Source organism: Dromaius novaehollandiae, chromosome 7, assembly GCF_036370855.1.
Source record: "Dromaius novaehollandiae isolate bDroNov1 chromosome 7, bDroNov1.hap1, whole genome shotgun sequence".
NCBI classification, from domain to species: Eukaryota; Metazoa; Chordata; class Aves; order Casuariiformes; family Dromaiidae; genus Dromaius; species Dromaius novaehollandiae.
The window spans coordinates 39,299,310-39,319,578 of NC_088104.1; the positions used below are offsets into that span (position 1 = coordinate 39,299,310).

General features: G+C 43.9%; 1 protein-coding gene across 4 annotated transcripts in view; it reads left to right on the top strand.

The window, feature by feature from the left end:
• The window catches only part of RAPH1 (Ras association (RalGDS/AF-6) and pleckstrin homology domains 1), a 104,480-nt gene extending 84,863 nt beyond the window's left edge, over nucleotides 1-19,617 (top strand). For all 4 annotated transcript variants that reach the window (XM_064515269.1, XM_064515268.1, XM_064515271.1 and 1 more), the window contains 5 exons: nucleotides 1,145-1,255; nucleotides 3,644-3,742; nucleotides 4,558-4,678; nucleotides 6,285-6,427; nucleotides 11,118-19,617. In XM_064515269.1, the coding sequence (XP_064371339.1) occupies nucleotides 1,145-1,255; nucleotides 3,644-3,742; nucleotides 4,558-4,678; nucleotides 6,285-6,427; nucleotides 11,118-13,094 (2,451 nt within the window). In that variant the 3' untranslated portion in view covers nucleotides 13,095-19,617. The remainder of the gene's footprint in view (nucleotides 1-1,144; nucleotides 1,256-3,643; nucleotides 3,743-4,557; nucleotides 4,679-6,284; nucleotides 6,428-11,117) is intronic.
• The last annotated feature ends 652 nt before the right edge of the window (nucleotides 19,618-20,269 follow it).

Consider the following 20,269-nt stretch of genomic DNA (forward strand, 5'->3'; position numbering starts at 1 on the left):
TCATGTGTGTGCAAGAGTGAGCCTTGAATTTTGGCTTAGCTGTACCCTTGCTTAGAGACATATCCTGTAATTAAAAGTATGGCTTTATCATACAAGTCTAGTATATTACTACAGTAACACTTAATGCAAACAGCCTAATCCCAAATTTAAAAATGCAGAAGAACCATTGGGTGAGCTTGTGTTAGGTGTTCAGAAATGCCTGGGGAAAAAAAGGATTGGTGGTGTTAAGTGGCTCTCTTCTCAAGCAGAATTCAGATGAAGGACATAGATGCACTGCAAATGCCATTTGGAAAACATCAGAAAAACTCCACAATTTTAATTCATTCATATAAATGGGATTCTTTCCCGACCAATTTGTGCTACATTTTCTGAAACTAGTACATACCGTACCATTTCTTCAGTATCACTTGTTACTGTTCTGTATGTTTCTGTAATAAAAAGTAAATAGAAAGATGCTAAAAGTGCATTATAGCTTCAAGGTTGGAAGATGGTTGTGAATGAGTCTTCCAGGCTTCAACTGATCCATAACACAGGAGTCCACTTCCCACACAGCTGGCAGTCAAGAGGAAATTATCCCTGTGCTCTATTAGTGCATCAGCTCACTTTACAGCTGAATACCTCTCACGCATTATCTCTACAGTCTTTCGCTTCATTAGAACAACCTATACGCAAGATACCCTGTTAAAATTATGTGCCCCTACAATCACTGCCAAATGTTTATAGAGTTATACTCATGGTCGCACTGGAATTTGGACACCTTGATTATTACCAAGATGAAATGCAATCAGGAGTTGTTAAAAAGTTCCTGGTCAACTAGTCATATTTACTTTCTCTGGATTGCAACTATGAATAAACATAGTGGCCTGGTTAAAATGTTGTCAAATGGTAAAATGCAAATAAAATACAAAAAGCCAAACTGAATTCAAAAAAAGATATCCTGGTTCAAAATGAACATCTGCTGTAAGGATGTTGTGCATGTCTGTGTCCTCTTATTGTATTGGTAGTCTTAGTGTCAGACTGATACTAATATTAGACCTTAATTAGACCTTATATTAACATTAGATCTTAATATTAGACTGATTTTGGCAGAAGTATGGTTTTCTTATACACATACTTTGTAACCGAGTGTTTTTGTATTTAATAGGTATCACGGGATCTCGTGTGCTTTCTACAGCTTGATCATGTCAATGTTTACTATGGGCAGGACTATCGGAACAAGTACAAAGCACCTACAGACTACTGTTTAGTGCTAAAGGTAACTTGTTAATTGTTTTAAAAATTCTTGAACTAAAAAGAGCATTTAAAGAGAATCAAACATTTCTGCAATATGCTTAGTCCCTTCAAATAGCTACACTTGCTAATTGTGAGCAGGTAGGAAATAATTCATAGAACTAGTTAACACGATATTAATGTAGGGAAAGATTATAATGTAGGAAACATTTCTTGTAGTGATGTAACAGTTGGAAAGCTATGCCTGGCAGTTTCAGGGTGAATCTCTAAATTATTTTAGTTCAGTACATGGAACAGTTCCGTACAATGACAAGGAAAAAGGTATGTTTAACTTTTGTGGAGTTGGTGTAATGACCCTACTTGATAGAAAAATCCATGAAAAATGGTGAAAATGCCATGAGAGGATTAGTGCAGAGGGAAGAAATGTCTCTGCAATTTCTTTTTTCCCCATCTAGCTGGCAGATTGTCTCCTGCCAGCTGATCCGTGTGCAGGTTGCATCGTGGGGCAGGAAAAAAGATAAGAGAGAGCAACAGAGGAATGGTTTTACTGGATTTGTCTAGCACTAGGTTCCTGTTGCAGTGGTGTTGATCAGCTGCTTAGAGAAAATAACAGGACAGTCTTGCAGAGATACTTCTGCAGAACACTCTTCCAGCCTTTAGAAATTTAGGGAGCCAGGAAGTAGATCTTGGCTGTTCAACAGTCCTGGGTGCGTTCTTACTCCTTGGGTATGCCCCGTCTCTTTTGGGACCCCAGGAATCCCCCTTTATTTTCCTCTGGCAGCTGGATACAGGTTAAATGCAGAAGCATACTCTTTTACTTGTTCTGATCAGTTGCTTTCTGTTTCATTTTCACTAGTTCTTGAATAGGAACCACCAGGAAACAGTTTTTCCCAGTTCTCCATGCAACTCATTACTTTGTAAATGTTTGCTACATTGCTCTGGTTCGTCTTCCTTGCAGGCTGACGTGTCCCAGTCTATTTAATTGTTCCTCACACACTAAAGCATAATGCTAAAATCTTTCTGTCTCTCTGGTAACTGTGTGCCTTATAACAAATCAGATTCAGCAAAGTAATACTCCTTGAGACACTAATTTCAGGTAGGTGCTTTCTTCTACTGTGCAAGAATTTGCTGTACTATTGTTAAATATGGCTTTTGTATGCTAGTTTATAGTATTAACTCCTTGGTTCTAAATGCTAGATTTCTGATAGGTTCTTTTATTTATATACAATGAAATTTTAGACTAAGTCCAAGAAAAAGGAGGCTGATTGGGAACGTAATTGTCTACGCTTCTGTAGAGACTTTTTTGTTGTATAAAATGTAGACAAAATAGGCTTGTAGTAAAAAATAAAAGCAGTGATCTAAAATCATAATGAAGTAAATTGTATATATTCTGGTTATGGAGATGAACATGTTCATGTTCATTGTAAAATAATTGTTTGGAAGACATAGCAAGAGAAAATGTTTTGAAAAGAGATTAAAATTTTCTGATTACTGTCTCTTTGAGACAGTCTTCAGGAAAACTTAAAATACCTATAATCATTTAGCAGAACTCTGTATCATTGAACTGTAAGCTGATAGAGGAAATAATGAGAGATGAATATTCACTGTTGTCCTGACATCTGTGAGATATTTAACCTTTACAAAACAGACAGGAAGCAGCTGACTAATCCATCCAGAATGGTTTCTAGTGTTTGATTTTGAAAAATATATGTTTCTTATTTGACTCCTGAAATAACAAGTACTGTGTTTTATTTTTCTTATATATGCATGTGGGCACAGCAAGTATTCTAGATGTTATCCCTGTTTCAGTAGAGTAGGGACCATGAAGGCTGAAAGTAGGCTGAAGCTGAAAGTAAAAGGAATTGTGCTTGACAGTGTGTCATCTGTTGAGCGTCTCACTCAAGTCATGAAAAGCATAGAAGGCTAGTGTGTCTGTTTTCTTCCAGTGTGTCTGTTTTCCCCCAGTGTGTTTTAGTGTGAGAGGAAGATGAAATACTAGCTTTGTGACTCAGGTGGTGGTTTAGTCCATAGGGCGGTAACAGGAGACAGCCCTTTGGCAGTGTCTTGCTTGCTTTCAGGAACAGTCTTTTTACTGAACATTCTCAGCTTGTAAACATTTCTCAAAAGCCTTAGGGATTTAGAGCAGCCACAACGCTAAAATACTAGAAGATTCACCAGTTACTAATATTTCAAACCTGAAATGAATACTTACGGGAGAGACCACCAATCTGAGTGTAAAGCGATTCCCCCCACCTCCTGAAGTACTCTCATACATTTTTAAAGTTGGCTCAAAATACAGACCACCATTCAAGAGCTTCCAGCAGTAAGTTTTACTTTCTAGACCTCATCAGATAAACAGCTTTCTTTGCATTCCTAGCTATAAAATTGATGAGGATTAACAATTTTTCTGCAGCATCCTCAGATCCAGAAGAAATCCCAGTATATCAAGTATCTTTGCTGTGATGACGTAAGAACTCTACACCAGTGGATCAATGGCATCCGCATTGCTAAGGTAACTTCCTGTAGCCAGTCTTCTTGCACTGTTGTCATTGTGCTTGGATATTATTGCTTGGCTATATTTGCCTTACTGAGACAAATGTTCGTCAATAAGGAGAGGGGAGAAGAGAACACATTCTGTAACTGCATAATTAGTTAGTAGCAGTGGTGTGTCAATGTTATCTCATAAAAACCATTTACAGTTATTTAGCAAAACATATAATGCTAAATCTAACTTTCCCTATGTTTAACTATTCTGAACTTGAACTGTGCTTTCTTCTTGCATATTTTGTTCCCTAGCAAAATTATGGGGATTGGTCATAATTGAATAATTCAGTAATTGGGCCCTTTCCTCCTATTTCTGCTGCCCTTCTGCTTTGTCGCATTACAAAGTCCTTTATTGACATCATGGCTAAATTTTAGCCAGTTCCCTTACAGATTTTAAAAAGAGAGTTTATGAAAAAGGAGAGACTTTGAGGTGCACAGAATTGTTTTCTGAGATCAGCAGTTTGGCTTACTTCACTCAATGGCCCAATGGCATTTTTCTAGGTGGTTCAGCGCTCTTTCTCCTAGCATAAATAGATAGTTTTTCTTTCTTTCAGCAATTCAGTAATAAAAAGGCAAAGGGTTGGGAGGAGGGAGTTGCCACTGCTGTTAAAAAAAACAGAATGAAATTTGCACAGAATTAATGTTGCCTGAGCTCCTTCGCAGAGATCCTGCTCTTTATCTGCGGGAAAAGACGTGGAATAGAGAAGCTTGAGGTGGAGCTGAACAATCTGAAAAGGGTACAGAGCCTAGACAGGTGTTAAATTTCTTTGTCGTTTTGCTTAGTATGGGAAGCAACTGTACATGAACTATCAGGAAGCACTGAAGAGGACAGAATCGGCATACGACTGGACTTCGTTGTCTAGTTCCAGTATCAAGTCAGGCTCCAGTTCATCTAGTTTGCCAGGTAATAATGTGATCTGTCTCATAGTAGACTTAATTACCTTTTTTTATCCTCAGCTGTCTGGAGACCCAAGGAGAGGCTATTGAAGGAAATGGACTACTACTCCACAGTCTTTTAGGCAGTGTTCAGTCTAAAAAAGTAATTTATTTTATTACATGTAGTGGTGTATTTTCAGAACATATTGTAATTTCTCATTCAAGAAGATATTGAGGAAAGGAAACCTGCTTTCAAATGCTGGATGCTTTTATCTTTGCCTATTTGAAAAAAAGAAATCAAGGTCTATTATTCAGTGACACACGGAGAGTTCTGTGTGTAGCTCTTAAACTGCTTTTGTGGGCTGAAACGTTTGAGATTAGTAAGTGGAAAATAGTCCCTGCCCAAAGGCAAAGACCCTTCAGAGACAAACTTCGAAAATACTGGCTCTGCTCCTTTTTCAGGCGTAGTGTGCCTACAGGAACCTGCTCCTGTTTACCTCTCATCAGGAGGAGGGCTGTTCTGTTGTAGCAAATAGCAGTTTAAAAATTGATGAATGGTTTATAGTCTCACTTCACTGTTCGGAGCTAACTGACACTGTGCCGGATTATTTTGAGCCCATAGGGGAGTTTCATTGTTGAAAACAGGTTATTGTCAAAGTGTTTTGTCCATTGCAGATAGTACCACAGGTCAAGAAGAATGTTACTAAGTTGAAAAGGTTTGAAAAGCAGCCTGTGAGAATAAGCTAAACAAATTCAGGCCAGCTGGGATGGCACCACACTTTCTCAGTTGTGTGGAACAGCTTTCCAAGGGCAGTGGTAAATTCTCTATTAGTGACAATTTCTCCATCCAAGTTGGGTGTTCTTCTGAGCAAGCGTCTCTTGTTCTGGAGTGCTGAGCCACAGCCTACCAGTCACGCCTATTTTGCCAGGGCTACAGTCCAGCATGTGCCTAGATGCCTCTTTTCCCCGGGGCAGCTTCAGACTCTTCGGGAAGCAGGTGCCAGGCTGGATAAATGGGTCTGGCAGAGGCAGCCTTCTCAAGGTGCCCTGTGGCCCCAGGGCATCCTCTGCATTCACTAGTTGTAGGATGCACATCGTTCCTTCTCTTCCCCTGAGGAAAGGAGCAGTCAGTGAGAAGCAGGCTGCTGCCTTGGCCAGCACAGTTTGTCTGTCCTCAGCTGATGTCTAGTGCCCCTTCCTAAGGTCGGGCTGGGAAGGAGTGCTGTAGGGAGCAGGTTGCATGCATTACGTGAATGGCACTTTCCTGAAGCGGCAGGGTGGGGAGCTGTTGGGTATTTGCAGAACCTCTAGAACTGCAGTGTAGGTGTGTTCACTTTGCAGCATATCTGAGACACTGTCATCCTCACAGAGCTTCAGATTTGATTAATAGCAGGGATCTGTTGCTCTGTGTTGTTTTCTGGGCAGCAGTCTTCGGTCGCCTGCCTGTGAGCTAAGGCTTATGCAGTAAATGGTGGGAACAATGTCCTTTAGTGGGATAACATGTTTAATGAGTGTGATATTAATCTATCACCCTGTGTTCAATAAATATCACTCAGAGTTGCATTATAAGCACACTCACTTTACTCGACATTCAGAAATATATGCTAACCATTTTTTAATTTTTCTTTAAACAGAGTCTCAATCAAATCATTCTAATCAGTCTGACAGTGGAGTTTCTGACACCCAGCCAACTGGACATGTCCGTTCCCAAAGTATTGTCAGCTCCATGTTCTCCGAGGCCTGGAAGCGAGGCACTCAACTGGAAGAATCCAGCAAGGTAACAAGAAGACTTTAGTTTGAGAACCAACACCCAACAAAATGTATAAGACAGAGTGACACCTCTTCCACCTCTGTCTTTAGTGGGATTTCTTCTCTTTTTTTTGTTTTAATTCTATATTATTGACATATACTGCAGTATAATTGTTTTTTCTTCAGCAATTACTTTTTCAGGGAAATACAGTCCTGCAACCTTCTGTTCTCGTTTTTATTTGTGTGCAGAGAAGCTCCTTGTTCTTTGAAGGTGTGAGACTCTTTCCCACAGAATCCTATTAACTAGTGTTGAATAAAGAGCCAATTAAAAAAATCAGTTGTTAACAAGTTGAATTAAATTCTTTCTATAAGATCTTTCTTCCATTAACTAGCCACATCTTTCCATTGCAAAGATGTGAATAACTGAGGCCTGGAGCCAGCTACACCTATTTAAAACATGGTCCAGTTTTACTCAAATGCTTTCCATATTCTATGTAAATAGAAAGAGTAAACTTTGATATATTCAAAACAAGTGCCACAGTTGACAGTAATTGTGGATTGAAACAGATTTGGCGTACTGTTGTTGGAAGATTTTAACCTATTGATTCCTCAGGTCTGTTGTGGTTTGGTTAGTTTTAGGTCTGTTCTGAGATAGTCAACTGATGTAGTTGCTGGGGAATACCTGTACACACAGTAGAATTGCCACTTAAGCTGGTTTGTTGTCAGGCTTGAAGGAATTTCCAGGTTCCTTAAAGGCCATGACATCAGTTACTGCAGCAGTTACGTGTGGAAGTACGTTTGCAGGATGCTGTGAGAAGCTATCTTCACTTCTGTCAGTCTTTAATCTTTCCCAGACCGCAGGTTCAGGCTAGAGAAGCAAGTTTTTTAAAACTAAAACTATGGGTCACTACACCAGACATTTGCGCATCAGATAAATAACTAAAAACAAGACACGACATCACAGTTTCAGATAAAAACACACAGGTGACACAACATAAAAGCTGACTGGGCTGCATTCCTTGGCATTCATAACTTTTCTGCGGTGCCTGCTGACTTGGATATTGTCTGTAATTCTAATAGCAGTGTAATACTTAGCCCAGGAATGCAACTGCTTAATTGTGATATGGATTTTTCAACTGCCTAAGTGCAACACCTGATGCGTGTTCATTGGCAGATGGTTTGTGTATGTGTACTGTGTGCATCATTTCTGCAAGAACTGGGTGCATGCAAAAGATGAGGCACTTGAATCTGTCTAATATGTATCCAGCAGAGGTGAAAGCGCATTGCTATGAGAACTGAAATGTTATTGTTTCCTAAAGTTTTGTTTTTAATTTGAAAATCTTGCTGCTACACTGAAAGTTAAACTCTCTGTGAACCTTCAGGGAAAAGTTCAAAGTTTAGCACTATGGATTTCTGTTCTTAACAGCTCCATAGTGCCACTGGCAATTGCTCATTAAAATAAACCCCCCAAATGTCTATGTTATCTGATTAAAGCATTGTTAAATAAAATATTCAGGCTCTTCCCTGTTGAGGGCCATCCATGTTTCAAGATTTCATCAGTCTGAGTTTCTTTCTGTGCAAAATCCAAGAAAAGGTACGTTTCTCTTGCTCATGCCTTACATAAGTGAACGGATTGCCCTAAAACTTCCAAAGAATCCAACTGAAATGAACCATCTAAAGTTTTAATTCAAAACCCCATTTAAAAAAATGACCAAATTGGCAACAAATTTAACTTCAGCAATACTATAGTACATGCTTTTTTATCTGGTACAGGGCTGGCCTAAGGACCTTAAGGCTCAGTAAATGAAAATGATGGTGGAAAATGACAAACTCTGTGACAAGCAAGGAAACAACAGTGTTGCTAAAATTGTAATTTATGTGAAAAGGTAGCTGTAGTTGCAGTGATACTGAGATGTGCTGGGATCAGCAGGTTAGTCTCCAAGCTGTCTTCAGAAGTAGTAATTCCACAGTGTTTCAGCTTTGTGAACAAAGCTGCATTAAGAAATTCGTAAAGGCAGGTTGCTGCAAGTGGCAGAATTAATGGAGGTTTTCCAGCATGCATATCTCTTCCCCCTCTGCAGTGACACTTTCTCCCCTGTGTCACCCTTGTCCCATCCCCCTCAGCCAGCAGAGCAGAACAGCATGCTTTGGCTCACCGGGGAGATGATGTTGAGGCTGGCCAGCATTTTATACTGGTTGGCTAGTGGCTATCTGCTCGACAAATTCAAAATGGGTGAGTTCTGCCTGCTATTCCCTCATTTACCCAGGTGCCAGTTTTCACAACAATTTGTGGGAATCGGTATATTGAGATATACTGAGAGTTGTTTGAGTTGGTACGTTGAGATTTCTACCTGTCTGTTGTATTTGACTGAAATGGACCAACCAATCCGAAAGGGATTGGCACAGGGAGAGATGGCAAACAGTGCAATTGCAAAAGCTTCTTTTGTTAGGAAGAACGGCTAAAAATACAGCACGGTTTTTATTTTAAATAATACTTATTGTTCTCTTTATAGCATTTCTGGGGTTTGCAGATAGTCCTACAGATGTATGTTGCAAATATGAATTGATTGTATGCAGTAAATCAGTTTTCAGTTTACAGAGAAACACATCATCTAATTAGAGTGACAATGATCTTTCAGGGGTCTTCTATAAGCCAAGTATCACTGAATACATGCCTGGTCGTGGAAATTTAATTTGTCTCCTTTGTGAAGGTCCCCCTGTCCTGAGATGTAAAATATTCTTTCCCCTGCCCTGCATGTTTAATATGCTTTCTGTGAAAATGGCCTCTCTTCAATGGGTGTAAGGCAAATGCCCCTGTGTTTCAAACATACCTAAAATTAAAAAAAACCACCATTTAAAAAACACAGATATAATCTCTCCAGTTCATGTTTTCAAAGAGTACCAAATTTCCACCAAAATACGTTATCCTCCGGTTCACGTTCTTGGTGTTTGGGCAGTAAAGATTTTGTTATGCCTTGCTTTGGCTCTTAGATTTGGAATGAATGTTGTTTCAAATAGGGTGCTACAACATACATCAAAATGAGTGCTCACCGTGTGTACTTTAAGTGCCGAGGAATGAAGGATAGTTCATTGTTCACGATTTTCTCTGGTCTCAGCTGCTCAGGGATAGCTGCTCTGTTACGCCTTGGTGTCCCTCTGTCTGTTTTATGCCGCTTTTATTTTTCCTGTTGCCTTTTGCTGTCTCAGGTGTCAAAAGTGAAGCTCAGCACAGCTAAGGTCAGCACACCCGAGGTGCCTTATTCAGGGCAGAATTAAGGTCAGGGGCTACTATTTGAAAATTGATTAACTTGAGTGATTGGGACAGCGGTAATTTACAGACTAACACTTGCAAGAGATCAAGATCTCTCTCTGGTTTTGTTTTGTGAACATGTTGATGTAGCTCCAGAGCTTCGTTATACTCCTCACCCTACATACCTAATCTGGCAGGTAGAGGCACACCCCGCGTTTGTTATAAATCACTGTTTGTTGTTTCTGACTGTTAATATTTTTGGTTTTCTTCCGTGCATATAAAAACTCAGTGTACCTGTGTCTAGAACAAAGTGATGTGCAAACAAGCTCATGCAGTGCAAATGAGCATAAACGAGCTAACTTGTGGCAAAATACATACTAATAAAGTGTAGGTACCCAGGCTGGTTAGTTGCCGCATTAGTATTGCATTTCTAATGCATGTTTCTATTCTGTGCACTCTGAAGTTCACAGCTTGGCTTGTAGCAAGAACGCTTTGTATTGGGGGGGATCTCGATAAGCCTGAGTAGTATAATTATCTTTTTAATTTTTAACAGAAATGTGAGTTTACAATTTTAGAGAAACAATTTAACCTGAACAAAAGCCAATGAGTAGACTGAAATGTTGCCTGCTGCTTTCCCATTGCTCCTTCCCTTAGGTGGTTTTCCCTTTCTTCTTTCTTCTTCTGCATAACATAATACTCAGCTGCACGTCTAGCTTTTCTTTCCCAGGCTAACTTCGTTTTGCAGATCTCTAAACGTTTCCTTCTGGGGAAATTTGCCTAGGAAATCTCTCTTCTCCCTCCGTTTTCCTCTTTTTTTTTTTTGCCTTGGCAGTGTTGGATGTCAGAGCATGTGGATTGGAAGGGCCTCAGAAGTATTCCTGCATGGAGTTTGCTCTTCATGTGTTTCAGAGCAGTTTGGGATTTCTGCGGTTTGTAACGCTGAGCAGTGTGAAGCCTGGGCTGCCATAAGGGCTTGCCAGATGCCGTAGGAGGCCTCGTGTGGTTTCACACCGCTCCTACCGAGCTGAAGAGGGGTCTGCGGAGCCCCTTGCTCTGCCCGGCGTCCCGCCGTGGCCCGGCTCGGGGAGCGCTGGGCTGGGTCAGGGTGCCTGCCCGCAGGAGACGCTAGGGTTCCCGCGGTGCCGCTGCCTGCCCGCAGGACGGCAGAGGCCGGTGGGCTTTGCCTCTGACACGCAGCACAGCCGGCAGCAGGCCTGGCCCCCTTGATTCTCGCCGCTCCCTCCCTGCCCGCCCCGCTGCGCGGCTCGGGCTCGTCCGCACGCACGACCGTCTCTCTTGCTGCATCGTTTTGCTAATACTTCCTGCATGCTATAATCTGCCACTTACTTTTTAAAGACAGGCACATTCAGACCTTGACTTCATAATCTCTTTGTCTCCCTCCCTCCCTCTCTCTCTGTCTCTTCTCTTTCTCCCTCTCTCCACTTTCACTAAAACCCCTTCCCAATAGGCCCGAACCGAGCCTGCAGGTTGGCCCTTCGTGTCTCTCGCGCCTCCTGTGTCCCCACAGACAAAAGTGGCGGCCCCCTATGCAGCGTCGCAGCCGTCCCCCCCGCTCCCCCCACCGCCTCCCCCGCCCCCCCCACCTCCGCCCCCCCCGCCGCCCCCGCCGCCCCCGCTTCCCAGCCAGGCCGCCCCCTCTGCCGGCTCGCCCGCCACCATGTTCGTCAAGTACAGCACCATCACCAGGCTGCAGAACGCAGCCCAGCACGGCGGGCCTTTCGCCAAGGCCCCTGGCCCCCAGCAGGCCCCCCCGCCCCCCCCGCCTGCCGGCAAGCCCCACATCCTGGTGCCCCCCAACGGCGTCATGCCGCCTCCCCCCCCTCCGCCACCTCCCCCCACGCCGGGCTCGGCCATGGCACAGCTGAAGCCGGCGCCCTGCGCCCCCTCGGTGCCACAGTTCACCCCTCCACCCCCGCCTCCCAAAATCCATCAAGTGCAACCAAATATAAGCCAGGCCGCTGCTGCCACTGCCTCCCCACTGCCCCCACCTCCTCCCCCCGTGCCTGCCCCACCACCGCCCCAGGCACCCCCAAAGCCCCTCATGACAGCTCTCCCCACTCAGCCTGGCGGGAAGGCAGCGTCGCCGGGGGGCACACATGTCACACCCTCTGGGCCCGCTCCCTTGCCCCCACTCATAAAGAAACAGCCAAGCATCACCTCTCCCCAGGTGCCCCCCCTGTCCCCAGCCCCTCCTGGCCTCACTCCCCCCCCCACTTTCCCAAAGCAGCAGACCTTCTCCGTGAAGCCCCCTCCGTCCCCTCAGTCCCCGGTGCCATCGGTGGTGAAGCAGATAGCCAGCCAGTTCCCACCTCCTCCCACCCCACCTGCCACCGAGCCCCAGCCTCTAAAGCCCCTTCCGCTGAGCGTGGCTCCGCAGTCACCTCCGGCAGTGAAGGCAAAGCCCAAGTGGCAACCCGTTGCTGTTCCCTCACCTGATTTCCCCCCTCCTCCGCCAGAGAGCAGTTTAGTGTTTCCTCCTCCACCTCCTTCCCCAGCTACCTCTGCAGGTTCTCCCCCCCCTGACAAATCAGGGTCTCCAGTCAAAAAGACCAGCAAGACATCAAGCCCAGGAGGGAAGAAACCGCCTCCAACACCTCAGCGAAACTCTAGCATCAAGTCCACCAGCTCCACTGAGTACCACGAGTCCAAGAGACCTTCAGTGGACCGCCTTGTCAGCAAATTTGCACACCCACCGGAGCCATCGGGGTCTCCTTCCAAGGAGTCCTCACCTCCTGCAGCCCCTCCAAAGCCGGGAAAGCTCAACCTTTCTGGGGTGAGCCTGCCGATCGTCCTTCCGCAAGGAGGGATCCCAGCCAAGGCTCCTGCCCTGGGTGTGGCTGGGAAGGAACCTGTGGTCGAATTCCCTTCGCCACCATCAGATTCAGACTTTCCACCACCACCACCTGAAATAGATCTTCCTCTCCCACCAGTTGAGATCCCATCCGTGTTTTCAGGCAGCACCTCCCCAAAAGTCGCTGTCGTCAATCCTCAGCCTCAGGCGTGGTCAAAACCATCCGTGAAGAAAGCCCCGCCGCCCACGCGTCCCAAGCGGAATGACAGCACTCGGCTGACGCAGGCCGATGTGGCAGAGCCACCAGCGTCAGCCGGCCCCCAAGTGCCCACTTCGCCCAAGTCCAGCCTTAGCGTTCAGCCGGGATTCCTGGCAGACCTCAACCGGACGCTGCAGCGGAAATCCATCACCCGGCACGGCTCCCTCTCATCTGCACGCGTGTCCCGAGCCGAGCCCACGGCCACCATGGACGACATGGCCTTGCCCCCGCCCCCACCTGAGCTGTTGGCCGACCAGCAGAAGACGAGCAGCTTTGGGGGCAGCCACATATCCGGCTATGCAACGTTACGGAGGGGGCCGCCCCCCGCGCCCCCCAAAAGGGATCAAAACACCAAGCTGTCACGGGACTGGTAGCCAGTCCCCAGGGCTGGTGCTTCAGTGACTCGCGAGCTGCTCCGCGATCGGCCAGCCCGCGACGGTGCGTGCCTGGAGAGAGCGCGGGGACCTGGACGGTAGCTCCATCACAAGAGGTGATCTCATGCTGTAGCTAAGGCTAAATGTAGAGACGTTCCCCTTTCATGGCTAGGCCAAAAAGTTGGGGGCTTGAGGCAGGGGGGTTGTTATTTTATTGGGGGAGGGGGCAGAGAAGCATCGACTTATCCTTTCAATTTCTTTTACCCTTCATATGGATTGGACCAAAAATCCTTTTTTCTTACTTTTTCTGCATTTGGGGGGAAGATGATTTTTTGTAGTGTCTGTCCATGTGAGACATGTTCGTGCATGTATTATAAATGTAGGTATATAATATATTGTGATATATTTCGTCGCAATTATAGAAGATAACCAGAATGTTTTTGTAGAGCCGTATTTATTGTTTCAGTCACTACGTTATCAGGAATGGGACTCTGTAACCAGTCAAATTTTAACATTAAGATGAAGATGTAGGGGGCACTTTAAAGAAAAGAAGAGAAAACACACCACAAACCTCTTTTGGCAGTTTGTGACGGGTAAATGGTGCAGAGCTGAGGCGTTCTGCTGGTAACTGTACATTGGTCATTGATTGATTGAAAAATACAGATGCAACGTACCAAAACATTCTGGTCGCAATACTACTGAAAATGAGTGAGTAAGAAAATAGATTATCTATAATGGGCTGGAGTGAAATATATTTATACTATGAAGAGCCTCCCCCTCCCTCCCAGGTAGTTTAAAAATATACACTATGGCAAATTAATACCAAGTTCTTTGTCTGTGTGGTAAATAGGATAAATATATATTATTCCAATCCATTATGCATTCTAACTTTATGCTAGGCTTGATCATTTGTTTTTATGGCTCGAGTATTTGTGTTAACCCCTTTTGAAAGCTGCCAGAACTCCTGCAATCAATGCTGACCCACAAGGCTGACCCACGGTGAAACATCACTTGTTACGTATGCTTCTTTTCCCGAATGAACAGGTAGGTTTCTGTAGAGAGCATTATGTTCTCACACAGACATACACAACGTACAGTCTCACTTTGTTCGTGCCTGATAAGATGTATTATCTTCACAAAAGCAAATGTTGGGAAAATGTTTACAGAAAGCGTTGTTTGTAATTCATTAGAAACTGGCAGGAAACTTTCCCTTCTGGAAAGCAAGAAGGGAACAGTAATTTCAGTCCGAGCATAGCTGGAATTCTCTTTTCTTTGACCTGCCAGAGACTGTGACCAATGCATAAACCTATTAATTATGAAGTTGCACTTCTAGCAGTCAAGGGAGATGACTGGGGGAAAAAAATTGAGGCAATAACATTTGCTAATAATTTAATTTAACAGGCCCTATTAGCAAGAAATAGACTATCATATTTGGGTTGTTTATTTATTTGCCACCAATTTACAATCAATCACCAGATCAAAATACTAGAGACCTTTTTCTTGTACTTCAGTAGTTTGTACAGTCTTACCCACATATCGGGCGTCGTGTAAAGGTAGTGTAGTTAGCATAAGTGGTCTTGTGTATCATGCATGTTCAGTACAGGGTAGTGGTACACAATCTTTGTAAAGTAATTAAAATACTTGGGCTGTACCTACCCCATCCTCAGTTGTTACAGCGTCCCTGATGGTCGCTACAGGAATACTGTCCAGGCTCGGATGGCAAATGGTTTTACTCTTTGTTTCCCTTTTCTCCAAAAGCAGATTTTAAATGCTTTCCTTTCCCCAAAGAAAGAAACAAAGGAATAGCTTGACTTGACAGTATCTTCATATGTGTAAAATAGATGGAAACTAATCTCTCATTAGAGCAAAATAGTTGTAATTCAAGCTGATAGAGCTAAGAAATATTGTGACAGTGTCCCCCATTCCTTTTTTTTATAAAGTGTTTTTAAAAAATCCAAATAATAAAGTAAATGTCTTTGTGAATAATTTATGAATAGGAAAAAAGTTTTGCCGATTAGAGAGAAAAAATGACACATCTATAATTATATAGTTTTAAATAAGTGCATCATGAAAAGAGAAAAAAAAGAATGGTGCTGTCTCTGCTGACCTGTTTCATATGATTTTTTTAAATCTCTTTCAGCGCCTCTGGAAATTGTTCTAATATATCAGACTAGTTTTTTTGAGCAATAAGAATATACCATTGTGTGCATTTTTAAAGCACTGCTGTGGAAAGGCACTTTTTTGTATCTTTCAAATTGTTCACAAAGTTTTATTTCTACTATTTTTGTGCTTATAAAGTGTCCTTAAAAGCATTTGCATTGTTGATTTTAAGTATGCTCAGTGTAGCTGGCCAATAACTTCATAGGAAGATTGTTAAGCTACACTGCAATTCATGGGTGCTGTAATTTTCTACGTTGGTCCTCCTGCTGCTTTGTACTGTATGGAGCCCCTGGGGCTCACGCCTGCCAGTGGAGCAAAAGGAGCACAGGCACGGCCGTAACTCCCAGCCCTTACTGACGACAGGTAAGCGAACTCTCTGCGACTCGTTGGCAAGGTGCATCTGGGCTGACGCAGCGCACGCTCCCAGACAAGAGCACCGGGGAACTGTGCTTGCCCCATCCTGCTTTACTTCCCCCCAAAACAGCTCCACTGGTATGTGTCAGTTCCAGCCCTCTTGCTTGTGTTCGTTCCGTGCGGGTACCTCTGGGATCTGCTCTTGGCAGAGGAATGTTTTGAGTGCAATTTCTTCAGAGGCATTTGAGCTTTGTTCTCATTTTCCTGTGCCCAAATTTGTTTACCCCATATCTCCCGCTAGGCAATGCATCCATGCTTACTGCTGCAGGCCACTGAACAGAGTGGGAGACGGAGGTGTAACTCCAGGTTTGCAGCAAAAGGAATGGCTGTCAGCAAAGGTGGCAGCCTGTATTCCTTCTTTTACAGCTTCCTAAGTCAGTAGCGATGCAAAAATGTAACGCGTGGCTGCAACTTGTCCTCTCAGCCGAACACTGAAATTTGGCTACAGAGTGGTTCAGACAACCTGGTGGCCTTTTCAGCTTATGAGACTCCTCATTGTAACTTGCTTTTCCAGTGTATTTACTGTTTTTGTGGCAGTAAATATTTATGCCTTATTTGCAAGTTAGTTGTTTTTTCCCCTTGAATGCTGGTCTCAAAATGGGATGACTGTATCTGTTAAGATCCTAAAACAAAGGAGCCAGATCTCAGACACACAGTGAGAAGCTTGCTGCTACAAACGCTGTCTGAAATCCTTTAGGCGCTTATTCAAAGGAGCGGGTGAGAGCTGAGCTTTCATACTCTGGACACAAAGAGAGCAGCTGCTTTGATGCCAAGGTAGGGATAGAGTACAGGAGCCTTTGACGCCTGTTAAGGCATGTGGCAGGGAAAGCCCTGCTGCTGCGGGAGCAGCTGAGAGCGCACGGCTGCGCCCTTCGCCCCGGTCCAGGGCTGCCCCTCGGTTCCCAGCTGCCAAGCAGCGGTAGCCCCTGCCCGCGTGGGCAGCGGGGCCCTGGTCGGCCCGCAGAGAGGGGTTTCCCTGTACATGCAGCACCAGTGTAAAGGCAGGGAGCTAGTCCTCTCTAATACTTCAGCTGTAATTTGCCTCCTGCAGAATTGCTTTGAAAGGGAAAACTAGGCTTCTCATAGCTGCGCTCATCTTAGAAGATTTAAAAAAAACCCACAACTTCTGAGCAAGTGGTTCTAAACAAATCACAGGCAAGATGCTGGGGGTGGGGGGGGAGGCTGTTCTGTTCTGTTTTTTAAACCCTGCGTTTGGGGGAGGAGGTGTAGGCACAGGTTCCATCAAAAAAAAAAAAAAATAAGTCCCAGTTATTTTCCTTGGAAGGGGAAAGCTCCTGCTCCCAGCTGTGCAGTGGCTCCTCTCCCCAACTTACTGTGCAAGTTCCTGCAGGGCAACAGTGAGCAAGGGAGGAGGCATCAAGGAAACAAAGTGAAGGTACCTGAGTCTCTTTGGTTTCAGGACTGATGGGAGAGGGAGCAGTTTTTTTAAACAAGTGCATTTTAAGAATTACTATTCTGGACTCTCACATTAAGAGAGTTTCTTATTTCTTCTTTTTGTGCCCTTAGGCAACCAGATAGCACAAATTAGTTCAGAGATAAAGTAAAGTATGCTAGTTTTGCTCTGGGTTAAAATTATTTTTTCCCACAGTTAAAGGAACCAAAAGTGCTGTTTCAGCAGCAGAAGAGGAAAAAGAAAATTTTTCTGCTTATTACAGAAAATGGCACAGAACCAAATTGTTTTACTTCAGTGGTGCTATTGCAGGTAAAATTGTTTCTTATTCAAAATATGATTATAAGTGGGTCTACATGACTACTACTACAAATGCCAAGTCATGTTAAAATCAGTCACATTGCCTTGATTAATAGGGGCATTGTGTGGATTGTTGGCTCTAACTATGGCTGGGGAACATCTCTTGTGTTAGAGAATCAGATTTACCCATTGAAAATGTTGTTAACTTAAACAGAGCCAAACTCTTCTCAGCTCAGAGCTGTATTTGTGTTTTCATTTGATCTCTCACCCACAGAATTTCCAAGATTTGACTTGCTTCCTGTTTGTTAGCATTTACGTTTAAGTAGTGGCAGAGGTTTATAAAGGCATTTTCTGTTTGGTACATGTGTGTGTGACTCCCACCTGGTCAGCGTATATGCTTTCCTGGAGTTTCGTCTCTGACCAAACACAAAAGCAACATAAACTCCTGACATAAGGTAGTGCGGCTACAGCCAGAATGTGTGGGTGGTTTTTTTTTTTTTTTTTTCCTTTGTGAAGCTAAGGGTGTAGGTTACATACTTCTTCCAACATACAACTTCTTCCTAATCTTTCCAGGGGAGGGGGAGGCAGTGTTTCCCCACAGCCCAGGACAGCCTCAGCTGTGATTCCTGTTAAGCTTTACAGTCCCTCGCTCACGTTAGAGGGGAGCCTCAAACGAGAGAGGATTTAACACTACAGGGGATAGCTTGTCTTAGATGTTTCTGTAATGTGTGTGGGGGAGAGCTGTTAAGTTTTTATTTGGGAACTGTAAGTTATCATAAATGGAATCCTTTTCCTTTCTGAACTTTTTTTCCTTCAATTAATTAAAAAAAAATCCCATGAAGAATGACAAAACCAGCATTATATCACAGGGGTAAGCACTAATATTATTATGAGCTAATGAGTTAGTTAGTTACAGGCTTTGTCTACAGTTTTGAAAAGTTTAAGGCACTAAATTGCAAATAAGGTGACAATACATGCTTGTCCTTCACAATGTAAGTTAAAGTAATTGCCACTAATATGGGGAAAAAATAACGATTTGTGTTGATTGCTATTTGGTGTGCTGAGGCACAAAACAGGGAAGGGTTCAGTGAACTGTGTTCATCAGAATTGGGCATCTTTGAGGGAAGAGAGGAAGTCGGACAGGAGGAACGGGAACTGGTGCTGTGCGCAGTCCCCCACGGTGGGGGTTTAGTGAGGGAATGAGGGAGAAGAAACTTCAGCGACTGGGTTTGTGGAACTGCCTCAGTGAAGGTTTAAAGGCAACGTGCCCTCTAGGAGATTTAGGAATTGAACCAACTATTCCCTATTCCCTCCTGGGGAAAGTAATTTCCTCTCATCTTTCTAGCTGTGGGAATTTCACTGCTGGCTGTCAAAGATGCATTCAGAGCTAAATTCCAGGTACGCAGATGTGCTTGCAGGGTCTCTCCTGAGGCAAGCAGCCGGGAGCTGAAGTGCTGCTGATCTGCAGCAGCTGTTTGGCAAGAGCAGGGCTGCACTGCTGGACATTGCGCATCTCTGCCCTTGACTAACCACCCCGATAACTCTGGGTACATATTGGGCTGGGGTGGGGCGAAGGACAGTTCAGCCAAAAAAAAAAAAAAAAAAGAAAAAGAAAAAGAAAAACCTAGAAATGTCCCACCTTTGGCATTTCTTACCTGTGCCAGAGGCTCCCTTCTGCTGATTTGGTGCAGAACTATAAAGCTTGTGCTTTAAGAAGGAAAACTAAATGCTTTGTCACAAGTTATAATTGCAAATCTTAGGTCTCCTTCTAGCAGTCTGCCATGGACCAGAAATTAAACTGGAGCAAGCAGTTTGTTTTATGGCTTAGACTAATTGTTAGCAGCCACTGGTGATGTCCTGTATAATACTGGGGATGCAAATGTAAGGAAAAAAAAAATGTCATTGCAATGATGATTTGTTCGTGCAGCAAACTTGTGCTGAGTGCTGTAAATACATTCATGTTTACTGCTTTAAAAAGAAAATTGCACATTTTATCTTTCAGTGGGATTGCCTCCCCTCTTCTTCCCTTTCCAAAAAGAAAATCAAAGCTCTTTTAGACTGACAGCTTCAGGTTGGGGGGGAGCTTTGCCATATTATAAATATATATAAATATATGTATAAATATACTTTTTTAAGCATGGGAGAGGACAAAAGAATACTACATTATAAAGTACCCAATATAGATCGTTATACAATGGAATATGCACAACTCAATAAAGATGTAGTTGAATTTAATAATTTGTTTTAATCCTCTGTCTTGCCCTTTTCCTTTTTCACGAATTCAGAACATGCAGTGTGTTCTCAAGCCACCAGCGGTCTCTTTAGGGATTAAATATCTGAAGGCCCAAAGTATAGGTTGCCATTTATTTGCTCACTCTCAGTAAAATTGCTTTCTATTGTTCCTTTGTACAGTTTTTTCCAGTGGGTCAGAGCTGGCCCTACCAGTAACATGGGGTACACCGATTACAGGTCTAGAGGACCCAGTGTGAAGGCTTGCCTTTTCCATCCACCTCTTCCCCAGGCGTGCAGGGCCCTGACATGTTTTGTACAGCTCTACTCATGCAAGAACAGCGGATGCGTGGTAAGTGCTTGTGCAGCCCCTCTGCGGTGCACTGTAGGGAACCAGGCACTGTTCCCCCATCCCTGGGGGTGCTCACGGGCTAGCAGTGCATCTGAAACTATCAGTCAAAACTCAGCTTTTACAGGCGGAATTTGAAAGTTAGGATTACAGGAACTCCGACTGGAATTACTGATTCTGTATGGCGTTCGCTCTGAGAGGCAGTGCGGTACCTGGGCTTGCCCCGACCGTGTGTTAGTCTCTCTGCCTCCAGCCAAAAGGCGGAATGCCACCCTTGGGAAGCTGTGGCTGTAGCGCATGCTGTCACAGCTC